Source organism: Leuciscus leuciscus (genome assembly GCF_965113295.1).
Source record: "Leuciscus leuciscus genome assembly, chromosome: 3".
NCBI lineage: Eukaryota > Metazoa > Chordata > Actinopteri > Cypriniformes > Leuciscidae > Leuciscus > Leuciscus leuciscus.
Genome location: NC_138727.1, coordinates 62556377 through 62572868, shown reverse-complemented (window position 1 = coordinate 62572868; position 16492 = coordinate 62556377). Strand labels below are relative to the sequence as shown.

General features: G+C 36.6%; 2 protein-coding genes across 2 annotated transcripts in view; both read right to left on the bottom strand.

Moving 5' to 3' along the window:
- Nucleotides 1-1744: 1744 nt before the first annotated feature.
- Nucleotides 1745-16492, bottom strand: part of LOC309493662 (NACHT, LRR and PYD domains-containing protein 3-like) — a 52819-nt gene continuing 38071 nt past the window's right edge. Inside the window, exons 3-5 of the mRNA XM_082162848.1 lie at nucleotides 4564-4737; nucleotides 2594-2640; nucleotides 1745-2519 (exon numbers count right to left, since the gene is read on the bottom strand). Coding sequence (XP_082018974.1) covers nucleotides 1990-2519; nucleotides 2594-2640; nucleotides 4564-4737 — 751 coding nt within the window. The 3' untranslated portion in view covers nucleotides 1745-1989. The remainder of the gene's footprint in view (nucleotides 2520-2593; nucleotides 2641-4563; nucleotides 4738-16492) is intronic.
- Nucleotides 5126-16492, bottom strand: part of LOC309493675 (protein NLRC3-like) — a gene marked incomplete at its 3' end in the record, with an annotated part of 62355 nt that continues 50988 nt past the window's right edge. The window contains exon 4 of the mRNA XM_082162865.1: nucleotides 5126-6997. Within this exon, the coding sequence (XP_082018991.1) occupies nucleotides 5126-6997 (1872 nt within the window). The remainder of the gene's footprint in view (nucleotides 6998-16492) is intronic.

Here is a 16492-nt window from a genome sequence, read left to right as displayed (position 1 = left end):
TAAACTCATAATGGTTCTAAAATATCCTATAAGAGCAGAAGCCTGTTTATGTTATACATTGTAACAAAGAACGTATGAATTTATCACAAAATAGACAACATTTAAATACCCAATGTTTTAGCTTAAATGTCTGTAATTTTCTTTCTTCATTGACTTTTGACCCCCGTCCAACAGCAGAGACTCCAACAACACATCCATTCAGGACATGAGAGAGGAACCAGTGAAGAATGAAAACAGACTGAGAATCAGAAAGACACATGAAATAGAGGAGAGCAGACAGTGTGTGAGTGTGTGACGTCTGCTTTAAACACACACTAATCACTGCATCATCTCAATGTTTAGTGTCTGAATCTCTCAGTCCTCAATCTGAACTTTACAGATGTAACATCACACACAGTCCATTCATTATGTGCAAAGATTTATTGAACAAAACCAGTAACAGTGCTACACTGTACAGATGTTAAATTACAGAGTCATTTTCTCCTGATCTGATGCTTAGAAGTTACTTAGATTCATTCAAATTCATTTATATTTTTTGCAATGTATTTGGACTCGAATAAACCCATTTTCAGTTTTCAAAAACACAGAAAAAAATAATTAAGAGATATAAAAGAGGTAACTATAAAATGTAACAAGTCAAGGTTGAACCAAATCAAAGACAAACATATGAATTGCTCAGAATTGTAGTTTTAGCTTCAGTGAAGGAGTGACAAATCAGGACAGCAAAAAAAGATTCAAAAGATTAAAAAAAAGAAAGTGTTAAATAATTTATATATATATATATATATATATATATATATATATATATATATATATATATATATATATATATATATATATATATATATAATTATATATATTGTAGTGGCAAACAATTTTACATCACTGAATAAGAGACAAACATGGATCAATTGTCTTTAACAATTATTTATTCCCTTGCCAGGAAAGGTCAGCAGTCATTACAAAGTGCCTGCAGAGTGTGAGAACGAGTGGGGGGTATCCTTCATTCTTTATAGCTGTTCCTCCCCCAAGGTTGTTTTCCCGAGGCTACATCAAGATACATCTTAGCCATAACTAACATATTGTTTAGATTTGTCTATCATACTTAATCATATTACACCCCTGAATGGAGACTGTCTCTGTCATACATTCAGTCACATTAACTTTTGTCCGGTCATATACAAGGACAAACACATACATATATTAATATGAATATATATCAACACCACATTAATCTAATTACCATCATATTTCTAAGATTCTATGAATATAATTAAGTGCAAACATAATAGAACATTACATTTCTTCCACAATATATATATATATATATATATATATATATATATATATATATTGTGGAAGAAATGTAATAATAATGTTCTATTATTTAACAATAAATGTTATTTATTTAAATAAAACATAAAAAACAGCTTGATTACTGTTGTATGTTTATGAAATGAAAATGTACCCTTCTGTGTTTCTTTGTGTAAACGCCGTAGAGTTTTGAGTAGTGCTATAAAAAACAGCAAGCACCTGGTTTATCTTACTCCCGCCTCTCATGTATTTCTTAGAAACTATAAAGGAAATATATAACGATTACCGCAAATGGATTAACCTAATCTTTCCTGTTTGACAGAGGGTGTAAATCTGTGTTAGCCAATCAGAAAATCAATATGATATGATCGATATAGTTTACAGAGCTATTTGCATATTCACAAAATATTCTGATAGGTCCAGTATTTATTCATATAAGCAAATCTGACTGATCACATCTCTTAATAGCACTGTGGAGGTTGGCCTTCATAGCCCATTGAAGAGGAGCTTTGTGTAGAACTTTATGTAGAATTTGTTTGATTCCGTCATTTGTCACAATTGTGACTTTATATCTCCTTATTCTGACTTTATTTCAGATAATTGTGAATTTATATATCATGATGTGACTTAAAATGTGTTTACATATGTGTCTTTTTGGTTCTTCACAGGAGGCTGTTAAATCTGACACAGAGACACTGAAGAATCATTATAAACCCTAAATCCAGCATAGAGGGGTTCAGTGAATGTGGTGTTGTATGTGTGTATGTGTGTGAGTGTGTGTGTGTCAGAGACGCTGTAGAAGGACAGAGTGCCGGCCGACACGTCCACATACACTCCTACTCTGTTAGAACAAGATGAAGGGACAGGAATGTTCTTTCTCTTACTATTGTGCCAGACAGAGTAAATATCATCACAACAGTAAATATTCCAGGACTTTTCATTGAGTCCAAACCTACAGTCACTCCCTCTTTTCCTGCTGATTCCTTTATATGCCACTGCTACATGACCCCATCCAGTCCATTCAGACTCCCAGTAACTGCGTCCAGTCAGACTCTCTTTACACAGAACCTGTTCATAGTTCTCAAATCTCTCTGGATGATCAATATATGGCTGTTGCTCTCTCACACATGTTGTTTTTTTGTTCCCATCAGACAGAGAGAGACGAGTGTGTGCTGTGTTTGGATCCAGAGTGAGATCACAAGCATCTGAACACAGAAAGACAGATCAGAACAGCTGTGGCATTAAGAATGCAGAGGTTTGCATGTGTGTGGGGACTCACATTTCCGCAGTCCTGGTGTGATCCATAAATTTCCTCCATGATCCAAACTGAGCAGAGAGAAAAACAAATAATGTGTAAAGGTGCAGTATGTACTATTGGCTGCTAGCTGTTGTAATGGGTACTGCAGTCCATATTCAAAATATTGGAGAGAGTTGTTTCTCCCATCCCGTCCTCAGAATCGACGCACACATGATTTGCCAGATACGCAACAGGAATAAGGGCACATGACAATGGAAAGCGATACATTTCATGTTCCTTTCATGAGCATTTTTTTATGAGCCTTACTGTTGGAGCAATTGTTAAATTGTATTTTTTGTTTGTGACACTAGAGGGCGTATGAGTATTTGAGTATATTCAAAGAAGTCATCTTCATTTATAGATTTTAACAATGTAGATTGTTTCAAAGCAGCTTTACAGAGATAAACGTATAATTTAAGGTAACAGAGATTATTTTGGCTTTATAGCAGTTCTTTAAAGTTATTTTTCAAGCTAAAGTTAGTTTTGATTGATTCGCTTCCATCGCAACGATCATTTGTTATTAAATTATTAAATTAAAGAAGGTGATGATGAGTTACAGGTGCGCATATGGAAGGTCAAACAAACTTTTTGACCGTGCCGTGTTGAGCATGTTTGTACAAGATGCCAAAACAGTTTGTTAGCAATAAGTCAAAGTAAAGTGTTGAGTATCATTTTTGTTTGTTTTATTTGTTGTTTGCAATGCCAAATGGACAATAACTGGATTTGACGTATCCGAATATTGAGAAGGTATGGACAATGAATATTTTATTCCTCAAGACAAAGCACGAGTCAGAAACAGACTAATAAAGCCATCTGCATCCCTACACTTACATTGCAATGTAATAATTTGCAATGTTTTTACTGCAGAGGCTTTTTAGGTTGGGTAAAATCTGCAATCTTTGACTCAGTTGTTGGCTGGCTGCAATATGCTGTGTTTTCCACCAAATGGCAACCCGTGTTTCGAAATACTATTGGGCAAATTTGCAGTGTAATGGGATCACACAGACCAAAACAAAAACAGACATTCAGCCCTGGAAAGCACATTTAAAAGTAGAATAGCTGGCTGAAGCATTGTTTCGTCATAGAAACTAGTAGTTGAACTTAGCATGTTTCTTATATTTCTACAAGCATACTATGGTAGTTTTATGCTTTAGTAAAGTAAGGCCCCAATATATTCTTCGCTTAGGAGTAAAAATACTTTTGAAATAGGTGACTATTTAGATGATCCTTTAAGAGGATATGTAAATATGTGGTAAAAAAATAAAAATAAATGTCACCTGTGAAAGGACAGACTAAACAGAAGAAATGAACCGGAGAAGATTTCCATGTAAAAAAAAAAAAAAAAAAAAAAAAGAGCCTCAGAGCCAAACCTACCTATTACATAAACGCCACGGACCAATGGTAGTTCGAAGGTGTTTACCAGACTTTTCTGACTTAGCTTTTCAAGAAAGTATATGAATTTGCTTTCAATATTTACTAATATCCTGCAGAGTTCAGCTCCAACCACAATCAAACACACCTAATCCAGCTAATCAAGTATACATGAAAATGACAGGCAGGTGTGTGAAGTCAAGGGGTTAGAACAGAAGTCTGCAGGATGGTAGACCTCCAGGAGCAGGGTTGACAACGATTCATTGTGCACTTTATGAACATTCTGCAGATTTTATCTGAAGTCGGTAACTACACTCATTCCCTATATAGTGAAAAAAAAAAACAACTGTAGTGTAGTAATAAAAAAAAAAGCTAAATTAAATTAAACCTATAGTTTTACACCTCTAAAGTTGGATATAATAGATTAAAAATGTAGTTCTTACATGAGGTTTATGGATTTTTCTGTATTAAGTCAGAGAAAAGTCAGCAAAAAAAATAATGGGAGCACAACATTTCATAAAACAATATCTTAACAAAATATCCCTCTTAGGAAATATATGAGTCATAACTAGCCCACATACTTGAGTATCTGCAGTTTGTAGTTTGGATCCTTCAGTTTGTCGTTGAGCAGCTGAACTCCTGATTCTCCAGGGTGATTGTAGCTCAGATCCAGCTCTCTCAGGTGTGAGGGGTTTGAACTCAGAGCTGAAGACACATAACCACAGCCTACCTCTGTCACCATACAGCCTGACAACCTACAGACACACACACAGTCAGATCATCAACAAACACACATCAAAATTATGACCGGCTGAGTGTATATATATCCCTTATTTGTTCTTACACACCTCAGTATCTCCAGCTGACAGATTTGACTCTTCAGTCCATCAGAGAGCAGATCCACTCCTGAATCCTGCAGGTCATTGTTAGTCAGGTCCAGCTCTCTCAGGACACAGTTTGAGGATTGAAGGGCGGATGCCACAATTTTACAGGACTGGCAACTGAGATTACAGCCAGCAAGACTAAAAGAGAGCAGAACACAATTTTCTGTCTGTACATTCTCTTACAGTTAAAATGTATCTGACTGAAGTTATATACAAATATTAATTAACTTAAATGAGTATACACGATAGAAAAAAACACTCACAGAGCTTTAGTGCAGTTGATCACAGCTGGTATCAGTCTTCTTCTACCCTCATCTGATGTGTTGTATTTCTTGAGGTCCAGCTCATCCAGCACCTCCTCTGACATCTGAAGCATGTAGGCGATTGTTGAGCACTGAGCAGGAGAGAGTTTCTCCTCTGAGTGTTTGTCTGATTTCACAAACTCCTGAATCTCTCTGGACAGAGTCTGGTCTTTCACTTCCAGCAGACAGAGGAACAGATTGATGGATCTTTCAGTGGAGAGTCCATGTCCATCTTGGATCTTCTCTTTAATGTACTGTGTGGTTCTCCTGATGCTCTCTGAGCTGTTCTCTGTGTGTGTCAGTAGATCCTGTAAGAGTCTCTGATTGGACTCCAGTGAGACGCCCAGCAGGAACCGCAGGAACAGATCCAGGTGTCCATTCTCACTCTCAAGGGCTTTGTCTACTGCTCTTTTCTGTAAATTATGCAGTGAATCTAAACACACTTCTGTATTGCTGCTTATGTGGTAGTAAAACACATACAAAGCAGCGAGAAACTCCTGGACGCTGAGATGAATGAAACTGTAGACTTTCTTTTGTTGAATCACAGATTCCTCCTTAAAGATCTCAGTGCAAATCCCAGAATACACAGAGGCATCAGTGATGTCTATGCCACTCTCAATCAGGTCCTCCTCATAGAACATTACATTGCCCTTCATCAGCTGTTTGAAAGCCACTTCAGCAAGTTTCACAATCACTTCTCTCTTGGACTGCAGGAGTTTCTCAGGATTTTTCTCTTCATACTTCTGATTCCTCATGTTGATCTGAATCAGCAGGAAGTGGATGTACATTTCAGTCAGAGTTTGAGGGATTTCTGTACTCAGATCTTCTTTCCGGAGCTTCTGAAGCACAGTGGATGAGATCCAGCAGAATACGGGTATATGGCACATGATGTTGAGGCTTCTTGCTCTTCTGATGTGTGAGATGATTCTGCTGGCTTGATGCTCGTCACTGATTCTCTTCCTGAAATATTCCTCCTTCTGAGGCTCATTGAATCCTTGAATCTCTGTCAAACGGTTGATGTATTTGGATGGGATCTCTTTGGCTGCTGCTGGTCTGGAGGTGATCCAGATGAGAGCAGAGGGAAGCAGATCTCCTTTAATGAGATTTGACATCAACTCACCCACTGATGAAGTCTGAGTCATATCAGAAACTTTCTGAGCGTCTGAAAACATCAGTGTGATTCTGCTTTCATCTAGACCATCAAAGATGAACACAACTTTACATGCCTCATAAATCTTTGAGTCCAGATCTTGAAGTTCAGGATGAAAGTCCAGCAGAAGTCTGTGAAGACTGTAATGAAGATCTCGGATCAAGTTCAGCTCTCGAAATGGAAGCACAAACATGAAATCTACATCCTGATTGGCTTTTCCCTCGGCCCAGTCCAGAATGAACTTCTGCACAGAGACGGTTTTCCCGATTCCAGCGATGCCTTTAGTAAGAACAGTCTTGATCTGGTCTTTCTCCTCACATCCTGGTTCAGGTGAGGCTTTAAATATGTCATTGCAATCGATTGGAGAGTCTTGTGAGTTTCGTGTTTTGGCCGGTTTCACCATCTGTAAAACCTCATGTTCTTCTTTCACTCCTTCACTCTCTCCCTCTATGATGTAGAGCTGTGTGTAGATCCTGTTCAGGAGGGTTTGAGTCTCTTGGAGTTTTATTCCCTCAAACAATCTCTCATACTTGTTCTTCATGCTGGTTTTGTGCTGGTCTTTGACTCTCTGCAGGCCTCCAGTCTCCTGTGTGTGTGTCTGCAGGACTGCTTCAGTTTTTGTCTGACTGATGATAGTCTGATAGTGGGATGTAGAAGACGGCCCAGATCTGATCAGCTCCCACCTGCTGAAAAAAAATAAAAGAGCAGCAATTCCAGTGATTACAATGAGCATCAGAAATATCATCAATATATCAGTTACTGGATATGACTTTGGTGTCCGTTTTCAAGTTGCACCCTTGTGTAGTGCATATGTCCCTTGTGTTATTTCATTGAGTTTCTTAAACTCTTTTAAATGATCTTATTTATCTGAGATGCACAACAGTAAATTAGCCAGTTAATGTTTATACTAACAGAGGGTCAGAGGTCACTGGTCCATCACTGAAAGCAGGGGGTCGCATCATGGATATGTTACTCTTCAGAGACACACCACTGGGTTCTGGAGACTCTGATCTCAGTATCTTCCTCCTGCTGATACTGACAAATAAAAACAGAATGTTAGAACACTAGCTATTAGGGTTACCCAATATTCTGGTACTACAGTAGTATAGCGATACTAAAGCTTAAACATACGGGCGATACCATTGTATTTTAAACGGTAGTATCGTCAATACGGTAGTACCATAAGGAATGTTGTGTGTGGGGCAGGTACACTATTTAAAAAGTTAATATGAACATGAATGCCTGCAAATACATTTGTGCGATGCCTTTCTGCGGTGCCCTGTGTAGTAAATTATGTGTAGAATTAGCGCCTTATGGATTGTTTTATTTAATTTTGCAATGAAATAAAGTTGCACTTTCACGTAGTTGCTCGCGCTGCAGTTTATCAGAAGAAGGGGTCTGAAATTAGCATCACTTAACCCTCTGGGGCCTAAAGTGTTTTTGGGGTCCTTGAGATGTTCTGACATGCCCTTACATTTGTGCTTTTTTCAGTTGCTTATGAACATATTAATGGCAAAGGTATAATTACACTCTATTTAGCACAAACAGGGCTACCATAATATGTGAGCAACATGTATGTACATGTTTGTATTTTTGAGAAAATAATGTTTATGCATGGTTATTGAAAAAAACTAAAAATGAAAATTTCTGAAATAAGGCCACAAAACACATACTAAATATGTGTCCACAAGACTTCTGAATAATGCATTTTGTCGCCTAGAGTTTTTTTCTTCAAAATGATGTGAAAATCATCCTGCCTAATCATTCACATAAAACAATATATTGATTTAAATTTTGTAAGACACTTTTTGTTTGGAAAGGCAATATGCAAGTGAATCACACCTGAGGAGATAATGAGGCTGCATACATAATGAGCCTTTCATGCAGGTGTGTGACTGAGCCACAAGAAAGAATGCAAGGACAATATATATATAGGGCAACAACTGTGAACCAATTATATATATATATATATATATATATATATATATATATATATATATATATATATATATATAATTGGTAAACATTTCTAGTAATTGTGCAGTTAATTGTTCTCATACTGTATTTTCAGATTTGGAATATTTTCTCTACCCAAATGTGTCACTAATAAAACACAATAAAAATTGTTTAAAGAGAAGGCTTATATTGACCTTTTAAGATTTTGTTTACATCTATCCTTGTATATCCCTCTTCGTTTCGGAGTCACATCCTGGGCCTTCCCGGTCAGAAGTGACCGGAGGCCTAAAAATGAAACTTCCTCCATCCCAGTAAAACCAATGCAATTTATTTTTGTTCTATAATATTTATTCTTTTTAATTTTGTATTTTGAGATCATTTGATTGAATTTATTAATATTTATGGTCTATTTTTGCCATTGAAATTAATAAAAAAAGATATAAATATATGTATTTTTTAATTTTTAATTTATGCAGTATTTTAGTTTAATATAGTGTCTAGGCCTTAAAAAAATTTTTTTTGAAGCAGATTAGCACCATTTGGTGAGAGTATGGAGAGAAAGCGTAGAACCATGGTGTAACCACTAGATGGCATCTACAGTTCTCTATGGAGAGGCTTGTGAATTCCCCAGCTGTTTATGGACACATTTACTTTTTTTTTTTTTTTACAGAATTTGTAACAAAAAATGCAATTCATTCAATTATAACACTTTATGTAAAATAATATAAAAATTTTATTTTATTTTATTTTTATTAAAGGGATACTTCAGGATTTAGCATTAAGCTTTGTATTAGTAGAAAACCTGTAGTATTTTCGAATTACCGTGCTTTCCACCCTCATATCCCCCTGAGACAAGAGATTTATGTATTTTTTGTCTGGAAAAAATCCTCCGATGACGCAAAAATCGTCATTTTGCGTCATCGGAGGATTTTCTGTCCAGAGGCTGAAGACTACAGCCAGTAGAAGGCGTTGTTCCGCATGTTTTCAGGCCGCCCATAGGAGGTGGGATCTCACTCACAGAATGTACACACAGTGTCAGCCGCCTTTGGAAGCTAAGCTAGCAGGCTTTTGTTCTGTGAAGAAAGCTGAGTAGTAGGAGAAAGCTGAGTAGTAGGGGTTACCATCCTCTTTTTCCCGGACTTGTCCGGCGGGCGAGATCGTTCAAAATGTCCGGGATTCGGCTTTTGCTTTCTGCAGTCGCCATTCATTGTTTACATGCACACCTTTTGTTTCAATCTAACTGAATTCATTCCGATTGGTGAATCTGAATGTAGTGTTTACATGAACGCTAAACAAGTGATCGGTTGATGTGCGTTTTTTTACCATTGCTAAGAAAATTCCCGCTCCTCCGTGAGAGATGCGAGACCGGCGCGTCTCAGTAATGACGCCACCAGCCTCGCGCCGTTCTCCCGCGGCCGTCAGCCTCGTCCTGCTCGCCACAGTAAACATGATGAATGGCGACTGTAGAACGCAAAAGCCGAATCCCGGACATTTTGGGCGATCTCGAAATCCCTGGCAAACTCATCACGGAGTCTCAAATAGTAGCCAAGCCTTGTTTTCAACTGCGCTCTCTTACCGGTAGGCGTGGCTTGGGAGTGGCCTCCTAGGGCAGCGAAGCAAGTGCATTCTGGGAGTTGTTGTCTTTCATCCACATAAGCCAAAAATAAATTTTCTGGCTTTTCTCAGTCTAGAAAGCTCCAAATTCAAAAATTTCTTCACATTTCTTCTACATAAATGACCTATTTTAAATACACATTCATCTTTCCAGAGGTGAAGTATCCCTTTAATTTTTTTGTCATTTTCCCATTCATTTCCTATGGCGGTCATTTTTGACCGAAGACCACAAGTGTGACTTTTTTTTATGACCACTTAGCATGCTCGAATCATGACCTCAATTTTTTTGTGTGTGCACATACCTAATGCCATACAAGTCACCAAGTTTCGTAATATTCCGATGAAGCTGTGATTTAAAAAAATTCAAAACAGATTTTTTTGTAATCAAAATGTATTGGTGTTTATGTGTATAAAAGTGTGTGTGTATGTGTGTGTGTGGGGGTGGGTGTGTCTTTTTTGTACTCTTGATGTTGTAGAGCAGGGGTCGGCAAGTAACTTTGGCCGCGGGCCAATATTTTTTTTAGCCAGTAGATGGCGGGCCAGCTACACAGAGTAGGCATATGGATACAAATTAAATACTTTTATATAGGCCTATAATCGTGGAATATGATGGGTCCGTCACCGTCCGTGGATCATTCGTTCAATCGTTTTTTTCAAATTAAAACCAAAAATAAAAAGATGAAAAACGACTTGTTTTTCCATTATTTATTTCCTGAACTAAAATGAAAAAAACGAATAACAATGGGTTTTCTGATTTTCTGATTGTGCTCAGATCAAAAATAGAAAAAGTTAATTACTGGATTAGACAAATTTTAATTTTGATTTTTAATTTAAAACCTTAGGCATATATCAAGGAAATAATTTTAAACAGATCAAGTACTATTGTGGTAACAGATTACAGCCATTTTAATAAAGGTGTGAATAGCAATCATACTCATTCGCTGACAGTCCGACTTATGAACTTTATTCCTTTTTTTTGTATTATTATTTATTCGGGACACACACATACACACCTAAGGTTTAAGGAGTTCTGCGCGGGACTGTTTTTTTTCTGTCCCGCTCCCACAAGGTTCTATTCAGCAACCGCTTAAAATACACTCGGTGTTCACCTGCTTTATTTCCCGACCTGACGGTTCCGCAAAATTTAGATCTCGTTTCCATTATCTCACATTCAAATGTCTCTAACGGCAAGACTGAGATTAAGTAGCCTATAATAAATGCTATACAAAAATTGTGTTCGTGTCAATATAAATATTAGGCTATTTTAAAAAATGCCACAGAAAAAAAATATGAAATATAAATAGCCTAACATAAATTAAATAGGACAAAGCCTATCACTCAAATTTCTAAGCAACATAAATGAAAATCATATTGCCATATTGCATATTGAACTATTTCAAACATCCTTGCAAAAAAAGAATGTTGTTGACTGACAATGGTTTCAGTAGCAAACAGCTCCTCAGAGCTAGGTGTACAGGTGGTCCGAATTAAGTGCGGATACGCTGTCAAAAGATGTCGGGAGTGGGCTATTGTCAGTCAGACCGCCCGCTCCGTCCAAAGTAGCCTACACCAGAGTTCTGACCGCTACCGTCTTTTGACGCGCAAATGGACACAAAGTGGTCAAGCGTATAACTAGACGCGGCAGGCGCGAATTTGACGCTCTATTCGCGTCCGGTGTGAACGCACAGTTATACTTTAAAATGTAATCCCGCGCCGCATGATTCCCTATGGGTGTTTCACACAGTATGCGGCGGTGAAATCGCCGCGCGACTACGGCTTTTCACAAGTAGTGGAAGAGTTTTGTGCAGCATTTAGGACTTCCAAAATAATCCGGCGGGCCAGAAAATATTGCTGGCGGGCCAGTTTTGGCCCGCGGGCCGCCAGTTGTCGTTCCCTGTTGTAGAGTGTCACCCCTTTACACCGGTGTACTTATTTTTAGGATTGAGGCCGATTTGTAGATTGTACACACAAAAATTCAGAGAATTTTTTTTTTTGCTGTCAATTTCCCATTCATTTCCTATGGGTCGGTCATTTTTGACCGAAAGACCAAAATCGTCACTATTTTTTTTACGACCACTTAGCATGCTCGGATCATGACCTCAATTTTTTTTTTTGTATTCACATATCTAATGCCATAAAAGTCACCAAGTTTCATAACATTCCGATGAAGCTGTGATTTTTAGAAATTCAAAACAGAAAATGTTTCGGTCAGAAATGACCGAGGACCGTCTGAGGGATATATATATATATATATATATATATATATATATATATATATATATATATATATATATATATATATATATATATATATATATATATTTTTTTTTTTTTTGCTCTTTTATTAAAAAGGTTATACAATTACAACAACAATTAAAATTGTAACAATATTTCCAGTGTAATCTTTCTTTGTAAAAACTAAAGTATACATTTTATCATACGTAATTCAAAGTTAAGGATTCATTAGTTTGAATATAGCCTACATTGGAACAAACACTTTAATAACATCTTAGTTGATGACTTTATTTTTGACAAAACATAGTATATATGTTTCAGCTTTCCTGTAGCTCAGTGGTAAGAGCATTGCGTTAACAACGCAAGGTTGTGGGTTCGATCCCAGGGGATTGCACATACCTATGTATAAATGTATAGGATAACGCAATGTAAGTCGCTTTGGATAAAAGCGTCTGCCAAATGCGTAAATGTAAATATATTATTTAACATATGAGCAGAAATTGGCAACATTATAAGCTTATTTGATGTGGCAGTATTTTACAGTAAAAACTTTATAATCTATCCGATTTTGTAGTCGATTTTTACTCATCTCAGTATAGCAATAGAGTTTGGTAAAAGCTGTTCATTCATTCACTCACAAAAACGAGATTAATTTTTAAACAGTATTTTTGCCAGCTGTAGTAGCTACACAACAGCGCACATCTGTGCATTCATTCATTCACACTCAGAAACGCGATTCATATTTAAACAGTATTTTTGCGTGCACAGACACTTGCGATTAGAACAAAGCAAATATAGAACTGACCTATTCCTCAGCTGGATCCGTTGATCCTCGAAATGAAACTTCCAGCACTTCTGAGGTAAATTTTCCAGGATTATTATGGTGTCAGGACTTTTCATCATGACACTGACACTTTCATTGACATGAATACTTGCTTTTGAGGAATGAGCTATCCATTTTGAGCAAGTGACACGCTTTTGCAGGTTATCAACTAGGTTTTGCAGTTTGTACTAATTGTTTTGAGAACTGCATTAACTGTTGTGCAAATGTAAATAGTGATGTGAGAAATGCACCAAAGCGACTGAGAAAAACTGTAGTAAAGTTTGTAAACAACTTAAAAGTTGGCTTGAGAAAGCTAGACCAGAAAGTTTGAACTAGTTTTAACAGCTAACACCCCAAGTTTTAAGGTTTACAGGTGGCAATTTTAAAATATAGAATGTTCGATAGGCATACAGGCAGACAGACAGACAGACAGACGATATATAGATAGATAGATAGATAGATAGATAGATAGATAGATAGATAGATAGATAGATAGATAGATAGATAGATAGATTAATTGAGGAGAAGCGCACTAGCCTCAGTCTGGAATGTGTGGACATTTTGTTCTTGCATAGCAACAGTGGGACTCCATCTTAATGGAAACTCAGTGAAAATTTGGTTATATAATGTGTGCGTGCCTCTGTGTGTGTGCCTACGTGTGTGTGTGTGTGTGTGTGTGTGTGTGTGTGTGTGTGTGTGTGTGTTTGCATGGATGATTTACATGAAATGTAATGTGTGTGCAATGTTTAAGGTGGCTTTCAGTTCAATAAAATAACAAACGTCATTTTAGATTTACTAAGTTGGGCTGTGATTTGTACTGTATTTTTAACTGAAAAAAAAAACACAACACGGGAGTGGGAGGGAAAGGAGTAATTTTTCTGGGATAGGGACAGGACAGAATTTTTTTTTTTGTGGGATGGGAGAGGTTTGAAAATCCACTCCTGTGTTACCCTCTGTGAACCCAGACACATCGTCGTTTGGCTTTCCAGCATATTTGGGACTTCCACAACAGGAACAAAGCAGCATTAGTAGTTATCTCCAACATGGTTGATGACGGAAACAAATGCAGAAAGATATTTTGTTATTGATGATGTGCGTAAAGACACTCCTCATTGCGCAATGTTTTAATTCAAAAAAAAAAGAAAAAAAAAAGAAACATCCTGCGAGTAATCTAGAGCGAGTAACACACTGGGAATATTCACTTTTTATTCAAGAATATTCAAGCTCAAGGAGGAGTGTGAGACATGTTAATCAAATCTTCTTGACAAAATTGTATTAATGTAGTTTGTCAGATGCTTTTCATTAGGGCTGTATGATATTGGAAAAAACGGACATTGCAATATTTAGTTTTTCTGAAATATATACTGCGATATGAAAACAATTTCATGTGATGATTTGAATAGCTCTATTTGTAAAGAATGAATAATTCTAGGATGATTTGGGTAATTTTGTAGGGTAGTGCATTTGCATAGAAAATAATAAACAAATTACAAGCATGGGTGAATACAATTGAACAAAGACACAGATGAAATAAGCAGTGCTTTATGTTTTTCAGGTAAATTAACTGTATTCAGGTACAGACATTGAATAATCAAATGTAAAACAGCATAGTTTTCAATGTATAATTTAATAAGATTCATATAATTAAAACAGTTTACCTTTTTTTAAAGCTACAAAAGTGATTTTCTCTTTCTCTTTTGTTGTTTGATTAACTTTGGTGACTCAAACAGTTGGGGGTATATTGGGCTGCTGTCACTTTAAGACGAATGCACGTATGCGGTAATGATGAGCATCCGTTTTCTTAATGATAACCGACTGCGTTTACGAGGAAACTTGTCAGGACGGGCATTTTTATGGAGCTTATAATATGACAATATGATTTGAATTTGAATTGTGTAAATTTGAATGGTATTTTATATGGTATTTTAAATAGTTCTGAATTTGATTTCTTTAAACGAATATTGAACATTTGAAATTTAACGAATTGAAATGTTTTTATGGCTGAATTTTGTAGATATGTATTTTCAAACAGCAATTTTTTTGTTCTGAATTCTTAGTCTGCAAATATTCAGTTTTAAAAAATACAGATTCAAGTTTTCAAGATGAAGAAGAAATTCAGAACTTCAAATTCAGTTTTCTAAAATTCAAACCGCGGAAAATTCTGATCTTACAGAAAGTAGGTCACAGGTCATCCACAGGGAAGAGTAAAGGATCTCAGAAAAGTCAAACAGAGCATTTTGGCTGCACTGCAGTAGTTTTCTGCCGCAAACGTGGTGGTGGTTCAAGATAATCCGTGTATCTTTCGTTCAGTCATTTTTTTTATTTAATATTAAGAGTAGAAAAATTAGAAAACAGCTTGAGTATTAGATTTCTAATATTCTAGTAATAATAGTGCTCCGCTGCTGCAGTTGCACAGATTCTTAACGCGCTCATTGCAACTAGCCTAGGCTACGTAGTAAAAATATATAGGCTACATTTAATATTTTTCTCATCAAACAACCAGACTAACCAATGGCTCGGCACAACCCGTACCGAGGAAGAGACAGGGCTTTCTCTCTGTGTAGATATAAATTAACCTACGCTTTGCATCAGCTGGGTATGGCAGGGTAAATGACGGCTGTCGCCCGGTAAGTAAAAAAAAAAGAAAAGAAATTAAGATATAAATCAATATAATTAGTAGTAAATTAAATGATTTAAACACACACTAATACAAAAAGGAAAGAATAATGCATTGATTGGGTATATAATAGGTCTAACGTTCACGCATGAACTGTCATTCAGACTGACTATCAGAGATATTAAAATACATAATCTTCTGAGTTTTATGATGTAGGCCTTGTGTTTTATTTTAATTCAAATTTATTATAATTGACATCTCAAAAGGATGTGCTTTGTGCATTCTCTGACATTACATTTATTTATGTCATTAATATATAGAGTATCAATTGATGTCAAACAAAACTGTGTGTTATTTTCTCTGCACAGCACAATATGTTTGTTTTTTGCCCAAATGGTCTCCACTCTATGCATTTTGTAATAATACAGCAACATTTTAACTGACCGTATTTGCCAGAAAATAAGTCGCATGCACCTGAGTACGTATTACTACGGAGCCCGGGAAGTCACCTGTGGGAGAAAAAAAAAAAACAATCCACGGCGACGGTTTTGCAATCTGTCCGTTCAGTTTATAAACCGTACTCACGAATTCTCAAACTGTTCCCTCGGTTTGACAAATCGTGCCCACGGATTAATATACCGTACCCACGAGTTTCTAATCTGCGCTCTCAGACTTGTAAACCGTGCCTTCAGTTTTTGCAATCTGTACCCACAAATTCATAAACCGTACCCATGCACGCTTTCGCAATACGTTCCCACGGGTTTGTAAACTGTACTCACGGATTTTTTGGCTCGCCCTCATTTTAGAAGAACACCAGGAGCTACGTTGTTAACAAATCTTATTGTATAGGCCTATTATTTTATTGTGCATTAAGTGGAATACATCAAATTGTCTTAACTGCGTCTGCATGTTTAAAGTGATTCTCAATT